Consider the following 19,894-nt stretch of genomic DNA (forward strand, 5'->3'; position numbering starts at 1 on the left):
ACTTAATGAATTCATTCTCTAAAGCAGAAGCCTAATCTCAGACTGAAAAACTTAGAAAAAAAATCTATCTTTAACTTGCGTCCATATATAAACCCATTCAATTAATGAGATGATTGAAAAGTTCATTTATAGTAGTTCACCAAGTGAAACGTTACCTGGAGCAATTAAGACACAAATTGATGTTTCTTTCTGTTTTGCCTTTTTTCCTGTTGGCTACACTTGCAACTAATGAAAACACAATATTTAAGATGCCAAATTTATATCAGACCAGTAAAAAATAATGCTGTCAAATGATTAAAGAATATAATCAGATTACCCAGACTGCAGTGCTGTAACTAATCATGATTAATCACTATGTCCAACTTTGTAAACTTCTAATTTAAATATGAACACAGCTGAGGTTCTGAGGAACGGAGGCCTGGCTAAGCCCCTCCTCCTGCCATACGCCAGCCAATTAAAATGAAAGCTACTATCTGACTTTTTTGAAAGCAGGTAATGGAAACTTACTACACTTCACGTGCATACAAGTAGCACAAAACTTGTTCAGGGGAAAACTAACAGGTGACTAGCTCACTCTTTCCTTTTTTTACCAAATGTGTTATGCTTTCTGTATTTCAACCAAATAAGAAAAATGGCTGTGTCGATTTGAGCAAATGTCACAGGGTGTTTGTTGTCCCTTTCACTATTAAAATAAATTAAAATCACCTTTCATTTTCCTTTCTAACATTTTAAAATATATATATTTTTATATATATGCTATTCAGACAGAATTGTGCAAATTCTGTGCAAATCAGACAGAATTGCACCCTAACATTGTTTTTAAAAGTGTATCTGCATCAATTTAAGCTTCCTGAATTGTGAACAAGGACTGCTCAAAATCATTCTAAGGACCGCAAATGGCCCTCGCGCCACACTTTGAACACCCTTGGTACCGAGTGACTTCCTCCCTCTTTAATTTTTCCAAAAAAAATCAAAAAGGTGTCACCGCTTTTTTCCATTAAAAGTTAGAACCAAGCAGTGAATCGGGTCACAACTGGCCCAGAAAAAGGTTTTATCGTTCCAGAACCTCCGCGTGATTATTCCGTCTCACCACCTGCATTAAGCTCGGTCTGAATCCCGAACTTGGAAAATGAAACGCCCCTCTGCTCAGCGCGCTTTGACCTTGCTCCCCATCCAGGCAGAGGAGCTGTTTGGATGTGGCATTCACAAGGCGTCATCAGCGATGCATCTGCCCGACCCAGAGATGACCCTGAATCACGCTTCCTCTGAGAGTCTGGGATGGAGAGACAGAGTTTATCCTCCAGGGTAGAGCCGAAGTCTTTTCCCGGCGCGCAGATACGGTACCTTAGAACGCACGTGTAGAAGCCGTTATCTTCCACTTCAGCAGATCTAAACCAGATGGAATCGTCTTCTTTGCTCAGCCTGTGACCGGAGAAGATGATAGGCTCCTGCAGGAGACATTACAAAGGATAACAAGAAGCTGAATTTCTAGGAAAAAAATCATTTTTGACCCAAAAGCAATGATGATGAAACCTGAAGATTACTACGTAAATTATATGAAAAAAAAAAGATTTAACTTAGACTATTTCACTTTATTTGATATGTGACGCACCAAAGAACAGCTGCTGTAGGTTTCAGGTTATTTTCTGAGAGTCCATCAGTTGTCCCAGCATGAAACATAAACCTAGCTGAAGAAATTACTGTTCCAGCTTCAGCTTCAGCTTCGTTCATGTCCCAAAGGGCAATTAATGTTACAGCAAGTACAAAAATGTATAAAATTTTGACTTACAGTATTTATGACAGATTTTTCCACCTACAGAATTCTGCAAAAGAATTCATACGTCTTAAAAGTTTGACACGTTTGGCATGCCACGTTGAAATTTACGTGACAGACCAATTCAAATTATTTGCATAATTCAGAAGTGAGGAAAACACATGAATTTCATAAATGTTTAGCAATAAAAAGTCTGAAAGGTGCAGCCTGCATTTACATTTAGCACCTCTGAGCTAATACTTTTTAGAATCAGCTGTTTTTGCCGTATTTGAAGCAAAAAAAAGTATTCTATAGAATGTCAACGGATATGGCAAAATAAACTAATAAATAAATCTGCACTAAATATGTACAAACTTGTTTAACTACCAAGCAATTTTGAAAAAAAAAAAGTCTATAAAGGTTTTTACTTATGTAAACTTCTTCACAGGAATTAGATTTTCAAATTTATCTTTAGTTTTTACAACAAAGAACATCAAATTACGAAAAGAGAGAGAATGAATATATTCTTTTTATAAAGTATTGGGGAAAAGCACAAGTTTGTGGCCTAATGTTAAAAATGGTGCTAGTGTGAGCATCAATGTTACATCAAGTCAACAAAAAACAGCACTTTATTACTTTCATATTTACATTTATTAACATTGTATTTAATATTTGAAGCACAGTGTTTGAGATTTAATGTTTTGTTTTATATCATTCATGTTAAAGAGCCAAAATAGACGCATGTGGTCCTAGAAACCTGTGATATATCACACAAAAAAATCCCAAGAAAACATATTTTACTTGTGAATTGAATAAATGTGAGGCATGAATACTTCTGCAAAGCACTTTTAGTTATTTTCTTATGCCTCGTTTCTCGTCGTCTTTTGAGTCTCCAGTTCTGAATGAGCTGCCTTACCTCCGCATCTCCTTTGTTCTTGTACCAGATGAGACGCAGCTTGGCGTTGGTGGCCATGGTGTAGTTGGTTCGTATGTAGCTGTAGAACAAGGCACATTTGACCCGAACGGGCTCGCCGGCCAGGACGTGGTACTCCCTCAGGTCCACCGACCAGTCTATGCATCCATCCACTGGCAGGGAGAGAAGGCAGAGAGGTGAGACCGGGAGTCTGAATGTGCACGCCGTTCGCGCTGCTCCACAAACTTTGCTCTCTCAAAGTTTCTGAAACCAAACACGAGTAGTCATCAAAAATACCAGCATGAGTTGGAGAAAAATAAACTATATGGAAAATGAAATGTACAGATGCCGGAAGAAAATAAGAGGATGTAAGGGAAAAATAGGAAAAGACAAATGCATGTGACGGGGAATATTGTTTCTTTGAAAATTGTTTGCGGTATTGTGTTTCAATCTAGAAGCAATCAACGACTGAAAATAGCTTTTCAAAGTCTTTGTGTGTGTGTGTGTGTGTATATATATATATATATATACTGTATATATATATATATATATATATATAAACATATCAGAATACAACTTAAAGATTGAACCCATGAATTGGTTATAATAAGAAGTATAATGGAAGAAAAGTATGAGGTGAGGAGGTCCATAAACATTCAGAGTTCTGAAAGAAGGGCGATGCCTGCTAAGGCAAAAGAAGAGATGAAAGAGGAATGTATGCAGCGGTGGGTAAGATGAGGTCAACTGGAAGAGGGAAAAAAAAAACAAATTGTAGACAGAAGACATGGGGAAGGAAGAAGCTGAGATGTAAAGGTCAACACTGAAAATGACAAAGGCGATTCCCCAAATGGACTTCCCGCATTCCCCTCGTCTCCTCTTTTCTTCTAGATTTTTCTTCTTTTCTCTTCTAATCTTTTGTTTTCTCGCTCCTCCAGCTTCTTCTTTTGGCCCTTCATGTTATGCGGTTTCGAGGGATGTACTAATTCGTCCAGGGTTGCTACAAATCATTCTGCCAAAATGTTAATTTTCAACAAAAAAAAAAGATTTAGTTCCCAGGCCTTTATTTGCCAAGTATAAATTTATTAGGTAGGTATGAATGTAGGTAGGTAGATCGGAAGGTAGATAGATTTGAATACTGGTAGGAAGGTTGGAAGGTAGGCAAGACGGTATGTAGGTACATAGGTAGGTAGGAAGGAGTGTGGAGAAAGTAGGCTGTAAAGTGGGTAGGAAAATAAATGAGGGTTGGTAGGTATGTAGGTAGGCAGTTAAGGTGGAATGTACAATAGTAGGTAGGTAGGAAGGTTAACCTTTTGTTGACCTTGTTCAAAGTTTGGTCTTACATGGGAAAGCAACCAGTTAAATGGATTTTACCAATTTTACCGAGCATTGTGTTACCAGCCAGTAGCATCACTGGTGTACATTATTTACACAGTCTTTAGACGTTAAAGGTAAGGAAACATGCTGTAAGGTATTTTAGATGTTAATCTAAAAACATTAAAAAATACACATTTATATCAAGAAAAGATAACAGAACATATCTGACTCCTGCAGCAGATATTAACCAGACTCCCTCATCCGCACTTCCTAAATGCTCCGTTAGATTTTGGGTGCAGATAGCCTCCGACACCTCCTCGTTTAATGGCAGCATAAACATGTTTTATCACTCTGTAAAATGTGTCATGTCTAATCTGTGATGACTTGGGTCACTGTCAAAGATTTAAAGGCTTCATTTCCATTAGTTTACTGTAGGAATTTACAACCACACACTTAATTGGTAACATTTATAGATCTAGCAGCAGGCATTAAGTCATAGCAGTGACAGGAGAGATTTAGCGCCGCGGCACGCGCCCAGGCAGATTTATAGCACACAAAGTCACTCCCTCACCCTTGCAAATTAGCGCTCACCCGTGCTCTACACACACTAATGCACACAGGAATGATTTAATAACCGACATGGCCGACAGATAGTCGGACGTCACTTTTAAAAACTCGCCGGGTTGCCTCTGTTGTGGCAGGAGTTGGCGTATGTTAGCGTTAGCGTGAGTTAGTGTGTGGTTGGGATTTTGGATGTGTGAATGAGAGTTGTTGATCTGTAGGCTGTTTTTCAGCATTTAACACACACACACACACACACGCACACCCACCCCCACACACACACACACACATTCAGACCTACACAGGATGACCTCGGAGCATCACATTAATAGCAAATCACATCAGTTTGGTCTACTGGACTAATCCCTATTGTTTCTGGACATTGCTCAACACAGGTCAGAGATAATAGCACACACCCACACACACGCACAAAGCAGTACGTCTGCAACAAAAAAAACTACAACCAGACATAGCTGCAACAGCATATAGCCAATAACTCATTTATCTTCGCCTCTACACGCACTCATCCATGCGAGTTTCTGTGTACGTGAGTGTACCAGGGAGAGAGTGCGGCGGTGTGCGTGTGTGTGTGTGCGTGAGCACACATATGAGGGATGTGGGCGAGGTGTGAACATTCCCGTCGGCTCTATCTGCATATGAATGCTCCCTGGACGGCAGAATGGAAATAACCCCGGATGAATGGGAAAACTTTCAGAGACTGAGAAAGTTGAGGAAGTTTTTGGCCAAAGCGCACACATCTCCATGCAGAGGAGCAGAGCCACACACCCAAAACGCTTTTACTTTGCTAATACACGCAGTAAACGTTATGTAATTATAATAGGTAAATGATGGTGTTAGGAAAGCCTCAGGAATGGAGGGAAGATGGGGGGGGAAAGCAAAAGAATAAAAAATTAATATTTTTTTCTAATAAAATCAAATCTGATTTTCTTAGAGGGATATGAAAGTATAGGTATCTCACCAAACTAAAATATTTAGATTCATTTGTGCCATTTTAGCTTAAGTGTTTTATCGAGTAACCCTCCACCACACAAAAAACACACACTATAAAATTCATTCAAAATTTTCAGCTGTTTGTTTTTTCTTATTTCCCCCCCAACTGCAGATGACATCTCTTTCCTCTTCCATCTATTCAAACACTCTTACCCAAAATAACAAACATAGGTAACACATGTGATTCAAGGGACTGCGTGGTGTGACCGGTATAGGTGGCGCAGGTCACAGCCGTTTCAGTCCGAGGCCCGTCACTCAAACATAAAGTCCTTCAGAGCCTCCAGTCTGTCTGCACGCCTCCAACAATCCCCTGCAATACCGCTACAGCTGCTGCCATAATAATAGCTTGACCTGACCCACCCACGCACAACACAGACGCAAACACACACACACACACAAAGCACAGAGGTAATGATCCAGACACTCACCAACGGGGCCAAGCTAGACACGGACACACAAGTCTATCACCACTGCAGGACTATCTATACCTTGGGAAAAAGGGAGATAAAAGGAGAAAAAAAAGGAAAAGAGGTACAGGGAGAGAAAGAGTTCCAGGCGTTTTGGCCACTGGTTTGATGTTCAATTTCGAAGCACTTCTTTTTTCTTTTAACACATTTTACGAGAATAAGCTTTAGCTTAGATAGACCGTTTTATATACGTCTGCAGGACATGCGATGTGTGTGTGAAGTCAGTAGATACATGACAGTGTTTGCTATTTTCAAAATCACTCCTTTAAAATAAGTTCCACAATTACAAAAGGAAGGAAACTCACACTATGCTAAGCTTAGCTAAACACCCCCACCCGCGCACGCCCACCCACACACGCACACACACAGAACCAATCTATTTTGCGAGCTGTATGAATATGGTAATGCATATGTGGGTTACGGCCTTCATTCACTGGAATAGAGTAACAACAGCATCTATCAGCAAACATGGCTCGTAGCATCGCGACACACACACACACACGCAATCCACACTAAAACGCTCGACCTCATATTAACACACACATACACCAGGGCTGAATAAATGGAGTTGACCACAATCTGCCCTCTGTCTAATGCTACCAAACAGAGTGAAATTTATTCATTCTCACAAGAGCATCGACACACACGCACACATTCAGCTTTTTCTAAACACAGTTGTTGAATAAAGAAGTAAAACATTAGGAAAAAAAGAAAGAAAGAACAAAACCATAATTTGACCCAACGTATGCATTGCACTGACGCTGGAGCGTGTTTCCAGATGGTTGGAGTTACTGAACGACCATGGTGCAGGAACACGAACTGCAGGTCTTTGTGATTTTGTCTACTTTTTCTTGAATTTCTTCATAGTGAAAATACTGTTTGTGATCTTTAACCTTTTGTCACTGAAACTTTGAGTCACACGCTACGATTCAGTGTAGTTTGGTACACTATTTTGTGGCATATTCAGGTGAGCATTACCACCACCAATTGGACTCTCACTGGGCAGATGAGATTAAACCCCTAGGCCTAATGTTGCATCGTAGTAGCGCGATGTCAAGACGTAGAACCCTCGTTTGTCGCAATCAGTGATGTTTTTTTGACTCCCAGTCATTGGGTGGTGTATGACGGCAGTTGCTCCACCCTAACCGTGCCACCTCTGTCCATATGACAAGGGTACCGTATACTAGGTATATGGACATAAATGGGTAGAGTAGCCAAAGATTGTACTCACAAGTAGCAATACTTCAAAGTATTTTTACTGAAGTATAAGTAAAAGGTAGCTGTCCAAGAAATTAGTCAAGAGTGAGAAAGTATTTGGTAAAAATGCAACTCAAGTACTGAGTAACTGACCAAAACATCAGTCACTTAATATATATGAAAGTCATTTTTTCCAAAAAGTTCATAGAGTAAATGTAACTAGTTACTACTCAACTCTGCTTATGGGCCTACGCCTGAAGTGGGTGTGGTTAGTTTGAGTCGCTTTTACAATGGAAACGGACAAAATGACGTACCAAAACGTAGCGACCCGCGCCGTACCGCTCAGGGGAAACTTGGCTCTAGTGGCAAGGAGCAGATAGAAGACGTTCCAGCTCCAAGCTTTCTTTCTTAGGTCGTTTGTTTTAATGACGTCATAGACTGACTGCTACTAACTTGGCAGAAAAGATGAATATCAACATGTGAAAACAATCTAAGTGTTAAATCACACATACAGCAAAAAACAAAGTTACAACAAAATGAAGCTTTTAACCATTCACAGGTTTTTGTTTTTACTGTTTGTTGTCACGCGTTTCTGATAAAGGCGCCCTAATCACCCTAATCAGACCATTCAGGTTTGAAAACCCACAACTTTCGCTGAACAAAAAAAAAAGAAAAAAGAAAATCTGCAAATAAGACAGGGCCAAAATTCCCTGACAGCAATTTAAAAGCTCATTGCCAGTTATGAACTCTTGATGGCAGCTGTTGCTGCCAACGACAGAAAAATGAAGCTTAGGGGGAAATTACATTTTCACATAGGGCAGGGTTGGTTTGGTTAGCTTTTCTCCTTTAATAAGTGAAATCATTATTTGAAAACAGCATTTTCTATTTCACCAAATTACCTTTTCACATTAAATTCGTTTGATGGTCTAAAGCAGGGGTGCATAAGTCTGGGCCTCAAGGGAAACTTTCCTGGATCCATTAGATGCATCCTAATACTAACACACCTGAATCAAACGGCTTAATCCCCCCATCAGCAGGTCATTCGGCACAGCTGAAGCCCGGTGGGGAACTGTTCTTTTGATTCTGGTGTGTTGGAGAAGGGGTGCATCTAACGTCACAACTGGGGCTGGGCAAATTTCCTGTGAATAAATGTTACACTTCAGAAACTTCATCGTCCATTTCACTTCACGTATACAGTCCCTCAACTTATTAAGGAAACTTTTAATTAATTTCCGATGCGAGCCGACGTTTCAAGGGGCTCGAGTCCGATAAAAAAGTAAGTTGCGCATCAGCCACAGAGCCAAAAGAGGAACAATACCCAATTTAAACTTGATTTTGACTTTTGGCTACCAGTGATTTAATAAAGATAGCCAGAATACATCTAGAGATAGTGAGGACTGGCTTGTGAGTAGAATTTATTAAGTTTAAAGACCATCTGTACCGTTTTACCACATTGTCTGTAGAAATGTCTGTACAAGTTGCTTCTGTGGAGGAAGACAAGACTCTCTGGTGTATAAGGAAGGAAGTTGTGGATGACATACAGTTCAGTACACCAAAGAACACAATGATAAAAAAAAAAACATAAACCCAGGATCATATGGTTTATACTGAACTCGTCTCTCCTGGGAGGAGTTGCTATGTCGTCACTCCAACTGGGTATATTTTTAACCAGATCATAATATCGTAGTCATTGTCTTGTCAGTTTTGCTTAGCTAAACAGCAAGAGTGTGATTTGTCTCACTAATCAGATTTGTGTTAATTCATCGTGCTTTTAATCCAGGTAAAAAAAAATGCTGACACATTCTAGAAGTATCAGCAGAGCAATATGCAGAGAACAGATTAGAGGAAGACATTTACCTTTGATATTCTCTGGTTTTATTATTTTATGTTATTTTGTGTATAAAAACTCTCTCAGCTATGTCACCTTTTCCTTTCTGTTGCAGCCTATTGCCCTGCCACTATGGAGATTTGGTAAAACCAGTTTGAAAACGTAGGACTTTTTTACATTTTATCATTTCGCAGCAGGATAATATTATGCATTTCATTGGGATTGTATGTGATGAACCAAAACAAAATCAAGTCAAATTGCTGCAAAGTTGTCAAAGTACATACAAAGTTACAAGTGGCATTTTGACTTGTTGTTGTTCTTGTTATTTCATTGCCTGGTGCATTACATGCCAGTTAAACTGTAAACAAAAAATAGGAACAAAAAAAAATGTAAACATTTAAAGCAAACCATATGAGGATGCCATCACTAATTACGTTTGATTTAAGCAACAAATTATGAACACTTTATAGAATAACATCGGTATTAAACCCCATGATGCAAAAAACACTAGCTAGCATTGTGCTAATTAGCTACTAACCACTAGGGTTTTTATTAGCTTAAACCTATTTAGCCAAATACCCTGAAGAACACAAATACCTCTCTCAACAAATTATCACATTTGACATAAACTCACCACGTTGGGCAATCCTCAAAAACGAAAGTAAGTAGTAATTTTAAGGCTAATTTAGCTCCTTTGCTTCAGCCTATGGTGACATAAAGTCACTTTCGGTTCACCGTCGAGTCGCTTCCGGTCCTCCATTAAGTCGCTTAAACCAACGTAGGGTAAGCTGTAGAGCCCCCTAGTGGAATTTGAGGAGTGAATCCAGCATTATTTTTTCAAATTCAAATACATTGCAGAATGAACTACAATTAAAACTACAGGGTTTTTTAAAATGTCTCTACTAACTTTGCTTCATACTTAAATGTTAGACTACTTAAAAAAAAAAAATAGCTCAAGCTCAGTCACACTGCAGGAATTTGTCATTAAACAACAATTTCCAAGTCCTGGTAGAGTTTTGGGAGGGGAATATGGTCTAGATCACAGGTATCAAACTCATTTTTTAGTTCAGGCCACATCAAGATTATGAATCTCCCCAAGTGTGGCAAGTGTGGAAGGTGTGGCAGAACGTACTGATAAATCCACCTCTTAAACTGTTTACATATTACAGGTGTTTGATGTCCACCACTAAATCTTGTATTCAGGATGAAATGGTTCAGTTCTGGTCTCATCTGACCAGAGCTGTAAAGTGTTGAGTAGTGCTCCTATATTCTGGTCTGGTGCATCCAACACTTCCATTTCGGAGCTTTAAAGCTGCCCGTGGGAAGACATTTAAAGTGTATTGTAGCAATATTTTTCTGACTTCAAGGTTTTTATACATGCAGTATCCACCTGAGGTGCAAGGTGATGAAACACAAATTTTATAACTGGAGCATAGACTTGAGATTTGCAGGGGTTTGTGCTTCATCAAACCAAACAAAACATTTTATATTTGCTGAAAGGTGTCTGCTCCATCTAAAAAAATTAAAAAAAAAATGAAAGAAAAATAAATAAGATTTTGTTGCATAACCGCCTTGGACTTTCCTCCTCTGTTACCAAACACTCAGAATGCCCTGGAACCGAGTGCGGCTATCATAAAGAGGAAGAAAATGTGATTTGATTGGTCACGGAGCAGGCCAGGGCTCAGCTGAGTTATAGGATTGCCACAGGCCTCTTGACACCGCCCGAGGAAAGTCATAAGGAAAGAAGCTGAGTGTATTACATTTGAAAGGTGTCTTTAAAACATGGTTGCCTTTTAATCGGGTACACTAGCTTCCCTTTTCCATTCCTTGACCCATCAGCAAGCGGACAAATGAGCCGGTAATGATCATGAGGAAAGGAGGAGGAGTGGGAACCAGAGAAAATGTGGAAGATGTAACAGTGTTCCTATTGCTTAATGAAAAGTAATGAGACCTATTTTCCTCGAGAACAGAACACATTGGCCTCCATATTTACCATAATAAATACTGGAGAGGTAGATCTGAATGGATGAAGTGACAAGGAAGAGGGTGAAACACTAGCAGATGGATGGAAAAGGAAAACAAATATTAAAGAAGTTAATGATTCTGACTCATCGTTCCTCAAAGTTCGGCGGTCCAAAGGTTAAGGGGAGATGGAGGGTTTATGAAAATACTGTTTGGAGCGATGCCTCATCAATAAGTCACTGTCAAATTACACGTGTTACCTTGGTATAACCACCTAATGAATTAGGTTAGTGCGGTGGTGACTGATGAGTCGGACGAAACATGGAGGATGTTTGTGTTTGAGAAAGTAAATGTTTCCCTTTAAACTACGCAACTACCCTTTTCGCACAGAAAAATTTAAAAAATAACATTAAAGCTGCAGTATGCAACTTTCATAAAAAATCTGTTCATATATGCATGTATCATATTATACATGTCGTGACAGTATAATATGAAAGTTGTGAAAAGATCGGTGTCCATCTTTTCCCTGAGCTAGTATTGCTATTTGAAGAAATGCACCACTCCCAACCCAAAGCAACCAATCAGAGTATGGAGGAGGGGCTTAGTGCTGTCAATAAACTTTGTGTACCCACTGCTCAGTGTGCTAATAGTGAAGAAACAACTCACCGAGACTTTGTTCTCGACAGTTTCTCCTATCAGGAAGATGCTGTAGCGTAGCAAAGGATATTAGAGGGTGATTGGCAGCACTAAGATCCGCCTCCTATCTCTAATTGGTTGTTCCAACAAATATGCAAAAGTTACATCCTACAGCTTTAAAAGATTAATGTTTGAGGCAATCTGGAATTCTGGTCAGACGTTTTTTGAAGCAAATAAGTTCAAATAGCCAAAGATGATAATAATCCTTTTTTAAAAACAAAAGTTGGGTGCACAAATATGATTTTAATTAGAGGGTCATATGTCTTTGTTGTTAAGATGCATCTGTCATCTGTAGGCCAAATTGTGAGTCTATGTCCATTTAGAGCCACCATTTTGGTAGTCGATCACCCATTAGTCCTAACACAACGTTAAGAATAAAATTTCCAAAAGGTTACAGATTTTGATTTCAGTTACTCAGTTGTTGATTTTTTAAGCATTATGTAATAAAACAGTGTTTTATTTTCCCTTCTGCTTGTACTGTGAACTGATTGTTTGAACACATAGCATCTGTGTTCTCAGTTAGCTTTTAAAGCTAATATGGTCTCAATTCTAACTCCTTGAACTCAACATTGGTTCTTAAACATACTTGTTTAACCAATTGTGATGTTAATGCATTGCTTTTTTGTTGTTGTTGTTGTTCATTGGTGTAAACTTTTTTAGTTCACTTTCCTGGTAGTTTTTTCGTTTCCTTTAGTCAGTCCATTTTTACTCATCCCATTAGTTGTTTGCTACTACCCTGGGTAAAGAGCTTCTTGACTAAAATATTTTAACAGGATGTTGAATTACCATGTGAATAAATTCTTGTAATTTGGAGATAATTTGTTTATTCTGTATGTATGTGCAGCACTTGCAGTTTGAATTCACTGCTGTAATACCACACTTCATTCACAATATTCACAAAACTGTCAGACTAGACTACATGTTCTTTGGCTAATAATTCCTAATCCTCTGGTGGGGGCCCTAAATTTGTAATTTTGATTAAATGATTAAGTTTATTAATATTTCCCCTCACACTTAATAGTCATTCATAGCTACACCAAAAATATTACTGCGAGATGAATAACTCAGCACCTAAATGAAATAGATATCCTCATTCTCTACTTCGTGTTTATTCGTTTCACCATTTTCGCCACATTTGTTCTCGGCTTAATCAGCGCACCGTGTTGGTGCAACAGCAGCCCACTTTTTCCCCCCCTTGTTGATCATTAAAATCCAATCTAATCTGGCTGGGCTGGCCGGTTCATAAGCACAGGAGGGATGATGTATTTTATGTTTATGGAGATAACGACTTTTTTTTCTTTTTTTTTTCTTGCTTGTTGATGTCCCCTGGTGCTTTATCTCAGGGGTAATGAAATGTCCCGAGCGACTTTATCATGATGAGACGTAATGTGTTTAAAGTAGCAGAAAAAGGTGGTGTGACTTCGTTCATTTCAATAAGGAGAGGAAGATAAATCTTCTTCATTTGTTTTGCTCAAAAACACAGTCCATTGGAGAACATACAAAATATTTATAGGCTGTTTAATATCTCAACAGTTTTTTAACCAACTTTACTAGAGGAATAACAATACGTCTAGTTAATAAGGTACACAAAATCAACATGAGATAAAACTGATACTATTCTTGGATACGGGATCCTTTTAATAAAAAAAAAACATGCAAAGTTACATCATTTTAATTCACCTTTTAATCACGCAGGAAATTAATATTGTGGTTTTTGGCCTCAACTCGATTAGATTTGATCCTATGGCTAACAAAAAAAAAAGATTTGTTTGTGTGCGTGTGTGTGTTTCAGAAATAATACAAAGGTGGTGAACATTCGCTCTGAAAGCAGCTGGGTTGATCTGCTGCATGCAGACTTGGCTGTAAGTGCTGTGGGGATAAACATACAGCAGAACCCACTGCTCCTTATTACCTGTGTTTCAACTGACCATATAGCTGCCCAATTTGAGATTTCAATTTCAATTTCAAGTTTTCTTAAGTGACTAAGGTCCATTTAAAAAAAAAACTCCAGTTTTTTGATAAAACGTTTTGGGATGAGTTGTTGTTTATTTGGTCGTATCTTAATTGGTTTATTTTGCAAAACCGCAGGTTTTTTTTGCATCAGACGAGTCACATGATCAACAACCGGATATTGTCACTGCCGCAAATCACAAAGAAGATGACAGGAAGTGGTTGGAGGGAGATGGCGCAGCATGTTTATCGTGTGAACAAACGTATTCGCGGGTGATTTTAATCGCGTTTCTTATTTAATGGAAACACTGCAATTGTGAAATTGTGTTTTTTCGACATTAGTGGACACATTTGCCATGGATACGCAGCAAGTGAGAAGACCAAGAGGGAACCATACCTTCAAGTCACAGTCTCCAAAAGTCCAATAAGACCAGCAAATGTCACGAGATTAGCTGTTTACATTTGGAGTCACCAGAAATATCTGAATAATCGCATAAAAACCCCGCAAAAAAGTCAATAAGCTGCCAAGATTTCTGCAGAATATGTTTGAACAAAGCAGCTGTGCAAACTGTCAAAAATTATGTCATATAGAAAGTAAATAAAAAAGGCTTGTACCTTCCTTAATACAAGAGTTTCAACGTTTTTGTGACATTCTATGCAGATGACGACATAGGAAGAGTAAAAACGTTCTAGTGCCCAAAATAAAAATAATAATAATAATAAAAAACCTCAGCTTTGAAACACAATAAAACTTTCTTTATGATGAACCTTTCTTTGCTTTCAAATAAACTTTCAACCTTGAGACCCAAAAATATGTATTGGTAACAAAAACATGGTCAATTCTTACAGCACCAGACAGATGGATGAGGTTATTTATATATTCTATCCTAAGTCCAGATCATTGCTTGCTCTAATTTGCTCACACTGCCATTATAGTGTTTTTTTGTTTTTAAAGAAATACTCAAACTGTTTTTTCTTTCATATAAGTACTGTCCATAAACAATGGAAAAAATTGGTAATTAAAAATGTTATCTTAAAAACAAACACAGAGATCCGTGATTCAGTCCTTTTGAGAGAAAAAAAACCCACTGAAATTCATATTTTGAGATACAGTATTTAAATAAATATCTCCCTAGAGTTGAAACTTTTACAGCTTCCCAGTAAAATCACAACATGAATAACATAAATTTTGAAAGAACATTGTCCCATAACCGGAAGAGAACATATTTAAAGCTCTAAAAAAACAACAACATTGTTTCGTGTCAAATTACTTCTTCGTCTTGTATTTATATACACCCTCACACGCCCACACCCACACACACCCACCCACACACACACACACACAACCCTCCTGCTCCATCCATTTGTCACCGTGCCGATGGAGCGTGCCGCAGACTCACTCCTGCATTTGTCAGTTCTCCGGCCTGTAACGCACACACCCACGCGCCGTAGTCCCCTCTGCTTTCCTCCTGCCTGTCATTAATAAAGAGAAGTAGCAGCACACCTGTTCAATGACAGCGCCCTACAGAGAGCGGGGCGAGAGGGGGGGAGAGACAGGCAGGCAAAGGTGCGACTGCATTTTATAGGAAGTGAAAAGAGATGTACTGCTATTGAAAGAAATACAGAGTGAAGAAGTAGTGCGCAAAAAAAGAAGGGAAAAGAAAAGAAGAAACTTTCTGGAGTTGTCTGTAGATTGAGTAAGGATTTGTGGAGCGTGGTACTCTGAGTTGCAGCTCTGAGTTTTCAAATCTAATTTTTTTAAAAATTGCTAAAAGCTGCTCAGACATGTAAACATTAACTGCATTACTGTGTGTGTGTGTGTGTGTGTGTGTGTGTGTGTGTGCCAGTGATGAAGTCAGTCTCTTTTTATTATTGCACTGAACATTCACTTTTGTAGCCCATCAAAGAACTGCATATGCTGATTAGCTCATGCTATAACCTACCACAGCGCATCAAATGGTGGCATTTATGTTGAGTTGTAAATTGTCCCTTTTTAAACAAAGTTTTTTTTATTATTGTTTTGCTGCATTTCTGCATTAGATTTACAAAGCAGATCACACTAATAACACGCAGGAGAAAGAAGCATCTTGCTCATATTTGAACCAAGCCTACGATTCCTATGGATACCCTAAACACTAGGTGGGCCAGAGGTAGTCCACGTAGACAACACTCCTATTCAGTCTGAGATTGTCCAAATGGCCTAAGTACCCTTAAGTACCCTTAAGTACCCTGGTAATGGCCTCAACGCATCTCACAGTTGCACAATTGTTCCTTAGACTTCGACTGACTTTGTTGTCATTTTCAATGCACAGGGTGTATACAGAACAAAATTTCGTCATTTTATACCCTCTTAGCTTTATTTCAAAGAGAAACATTACTCATTTCTTTTGGAAAAACCTTTGCATACTTTTTGAAACAGATTGTATGTTTTGCAAACTCTATGTACATTTGGCAAAATGACCTGGATAATGCAGCACAACATCATGGATCAGCTGCAAAAAGTCACATCTCTCCAAAAACACTTCATGTATGCTTCAAAACTAAACTGACTAGTTGTAGGTATCATAGATACCCACCCCCAACATGGACTATTCACATCCCTACCTTCTGGCCTGACGGTCAACGACCACATGTACAATAGAACAATAGAAGAATAGAAGAATGGATGAATGGAGGCTAATTTGAGCCATCAGAGTCGTCAGTTTGGACAGGGTCTTAAAAACCCTGCCAGGTTTTCAAGACCGGGTCTTGAAAACCTGGCCCTCCTAGTGTAAAGGGACATTGGCAGAAAAAAAACTTTCTAGTGTGAGATCAAGCTAATAAATCTTGAAAAAAAACCACAGAGATGCCTCATAATTTTCAGAATGCACAAGAAAGTTTATTTTTCAATTTTTTTTCTTCAATGTCCCTTTCGGGCCGCCGTAGGTTCCAGACGGTAAGAAAAACATCTTATATTTTCTTAGAATTTGAAATGAGTTTCAGCCACATCAGCCACCTAACTATAAGGGAATTTAAATTCTCCCCTCTGGGTCATTCCTAATCAGGTTTTCTTTCCATGTGATTGGGAAGCCAATCAGTTTTTTTTCTACAAGCCTTCAGCAGATGGTATTTCTTCCGCTCTTGAGAATACAAATGTTTTCACTTGACTGTACTTTACACAGATACAGCCAGACATTCCCCTGAACTCGTGCATGATGGTACATTTAAATGTGGGCAAACTGTATCAGCACAGGCAGAAATACCATTTGCTCAATAAAACAAATGTATTCATAGTTATCTCTTTGTCTAGTTTCAGAATTAGAATTGTAGGTTAAAAACGATTGTTTCATTTTTGACTGAAGTAATTAAGCACAATTCAAGTTACCTAAGACCTCCCCTTTATTTTCTGCTTTGTTTGAATTTGCCTGCAGTTTTTTTTGTCCTTTCGTGTTCTTACTGAAACGAATGTTGTTGTGCTTCCGTATGGCAACAAAGTCTGATTCTGATGCAAAACTGCACCAAAATATAAGAAATCCCAATCGGATCACTGATTACTCCTTGAAAAAGTTACTTAGTTAGATTACTGATTACTTGATTTGGAAAGTAACTAACTTACATTAAAAGTAACTTTTTTAGTTACTTTCAGCAACTGCTAACAACAATGTTCCACCACCTGTGAAAATTACATTGATCTTTGCCAATACTTAATTGCAAGGTATTTTATAACAGTAATATCAACAATGTATTTCCTCTTCTAAGAAGGGAAGATTGTTTACTGTTTATAACAGTGCAAAAAAAACCCGTTAATAATTTGTGCGTGTTTTTGTGTGTTCCAGTATTGTCTGGAAAACTATCAATAGGATTTTAGTTACTTTCTTGATGAAAGACGTCAAGAAATATTAACGTCTTCATCGTTTCACCGCACCGCAGAAACTGAGACGCCGTCATGCTCACAGTAACAATTACAAGACGGTCAAGTTTAAGTCCCGTGAACGCAGGTTTGACTGCAGATTCATTCTACTGACAGAGAGGTAATCTGAAGAATCAGCTAAAATGGAAGCAGATAAAGTACAATTTGACTGAGGAAGAGAGACCAGTCAGACACAAAGGACCCAAAAGAAACGAAAAAATAAAAAACCTAAAACCAAACCGTTGTAGTGCAGCAGATTGTTTCATCAGAAACGGTTTTGCTCCCATCTCTACCACTGAGCTCTTCTTTCAGTCTCCCACAATCTCTTTCATCCCACCTTCACCTGTCTCCGTGCACGTCCTCTTCCTCCCTGACCGTCGCTCTGCTGAATATTTTAAATGAACCACAGTGGAATTGTGCAGTTCCATAATAAAAAAAAGTGCTGTACAGCAGAAGAAACAGGCTCTGATCAAGTCTTAATTTGATGCAAACTTACAGTGCTTCTCAGCTGTCAATGCTGCTTAAAGCACATTCAGTCAAACTCTAAAGGGAAGGCCAGCAAATTTCTAAAAGTATAGTCTAACTTACCAGATAGCGAAGACTATGCGAAGCAGCAAGCTGTGAAAAGGGCATTTTCTGGGTTTTGCGTATTCATTTGGATAAATGTGCAAAGGGATGCAAGCTGAGTTGTTTTTGGTGTGTGACGACGCAGGGCTTTGCAAAAGTAAAGCGAAACGTGCTCAAACGTTTTCATCTCAGCAGCAAACAGTGGATTTTATTGATATTTCATATGTGGCAGACCAACGCTAAGTAGAGGATTAATAAGACAAGGAAGGTCAAAGTGAAGTGTAGCCGGGTTTCATTTGTACTTTGTTTTAATTACATAAAATGTTAAGTGTTCTTGTAACCACCACGATCATTGTAAGTGTGTGACTTTAAAGGGGCGGTTTTATCTGTTCTCCAGCCACACAGTGCCATCAGCAGAATCAAGTAACTATGTCAACTTCAGTTGTTATATAATTTTTTTTTTACATACATCAAATATGATTAAAAGAAATTTGACTTCATAATTTAACACCTTGAAATTGGGCCTCTGTCTCTTTAAGAAGCTCCTGCTCTTTCAGAAACTCCGCCTTCAGGAAGTCATCACAACATGGCTCCTCTATTAACCCTTTAACATTTTTACCAACATGTTAGTTAACTGTTGTGAGATGAAGATGCGTTTTGAAGGCGGGGCTAGGTCCGAGGCGGTTTGCACAGCTGAATGGTTGCCACGGGCGACTAAAGGATTTCCCAAAAATGCATTAAAGAGTCAAAGCAACACCCCAGGCATGTTTCTGATAAGGGAATAGTTTTATAATATGATGTAAAGCTCAAAGAGGTTGATTTTACATAAAACTGTCCCTTTAAGATCAGTAGCCTCTCCTCGTTTTCTTCTTTGGTGGTATTGTTTTGTTAAATTGTTTTATAGCACTGATTCAGGTGCTTCATTTGGGGAAAGAATTTCCTCCCACAATTACGAGAGAAAGCTAAAAACAAGAACATTGTGTTTTTCAGTCTGACTTAGCATGTTTGCAAGTAGCAGAAATTCGGACTACGCGCTCTGAAATGTTGTTCTCTAAAGGTTAGGATTCAGGTTAAATACCAACAAAAGCTGCTACATATGTAGACAGGAACAGGTGTGCACACACAACACGGACACCTAGAACCCACCAAAACCTGGCAGGCCTCAGCCAGGAGTGGGATTACTCTGCCAATCCCTCTGAAGTCTGGGCTTACTGGAAGGGGAACGCGTGCCCCCTAACCTGGCAACCTTACCGAAGTCCGGTCACCTTGACAACCCGCTGCTACGCCCACGGTTCCTCCAAACACACAAACACACTGCTGACAGTCTATTTATATTCTGCTCCTTCACAGGTAAAAATGAGGTATCTGAAGTTTTACATGAAATTCGTTGTAACTACCAGCGGTTGGTTACAGTTTTTAAGACAAAGTCTTGCTTCCCCATCAAGTTTCAAAGTATAAAAGAATTTTAAAATAAAGAAAAAATAGAGAGACATTAGTTTCCAGACTCTTCTCTCCATTACATTTCCCTGAATGTAAGAATCGGACTTTTCTAAAGGCATAAATTGCTCAAAAATGAGGAGTGATTTTCAGATTAATTATACATAATAGATATAATGGGGGCTGAGAACAGCTGTACCTGCTGTGCTGCTGCGCCTCGTTCAGATGGGTTTTCTCGAGATTGTGAGTCGATTTTTTGATATTCACAAAAAGATTTTTTTCCCCCACACGAACTGTCTAAAAAAAAAGAAAGAAAAAAATGAATAACTACAGTTCATTAAAATAACAA

The 19,894-nt window shown here is 38.7% G+C and overlaps 1 protein-coding gene across 4 annotated transcripts in view; it reads right to left on the bottom strand.

The window, feature by feature from the left end:
- Window positions 1-19,894, bottom strand: part of il1rapl2 (interleukin 1 receptor accessory protein-like 2) — a 389,317-nt gene that overhangs the window by 142,057 nt on the left and 227,366 nt on the right. For all 4 annotated transcript variants that reach the window (XM_032554863.1, XM_032554861.1, XM_032554864.1 and 1 more), the window contains exons 3-4: window positions 2,670-2,839; window positions 1,345-1,448 (exon numbers count right to left, since the gene is read on the bottom strand). In XM_032554863.1, coding sequence (XP_032410754.1) covers window positions 1,345-1,448; window positions 2,670-2,839 — 274 coding nt within the window. The remainder of the gene's footprint in view (window positions 1-1,344; window positions 1,449-2,669; window positions 2,840-19,894) is intronic.

This window comes from Xiphophorus hellerii, chromosome 23, assembly GCF_003331165.1.
Source record: "Xiphophorus hellerii strain 12219 chromosome 23, Xiphophorus_hellerii-4.1, whole genome shotgun sequence".
NCBI lineage: Eukaryota > Metazoa > Chordata > Actinopteri > Cyprinodontiformes > Poeciliidae > Xiphophorus > Xiphophorus hellerii.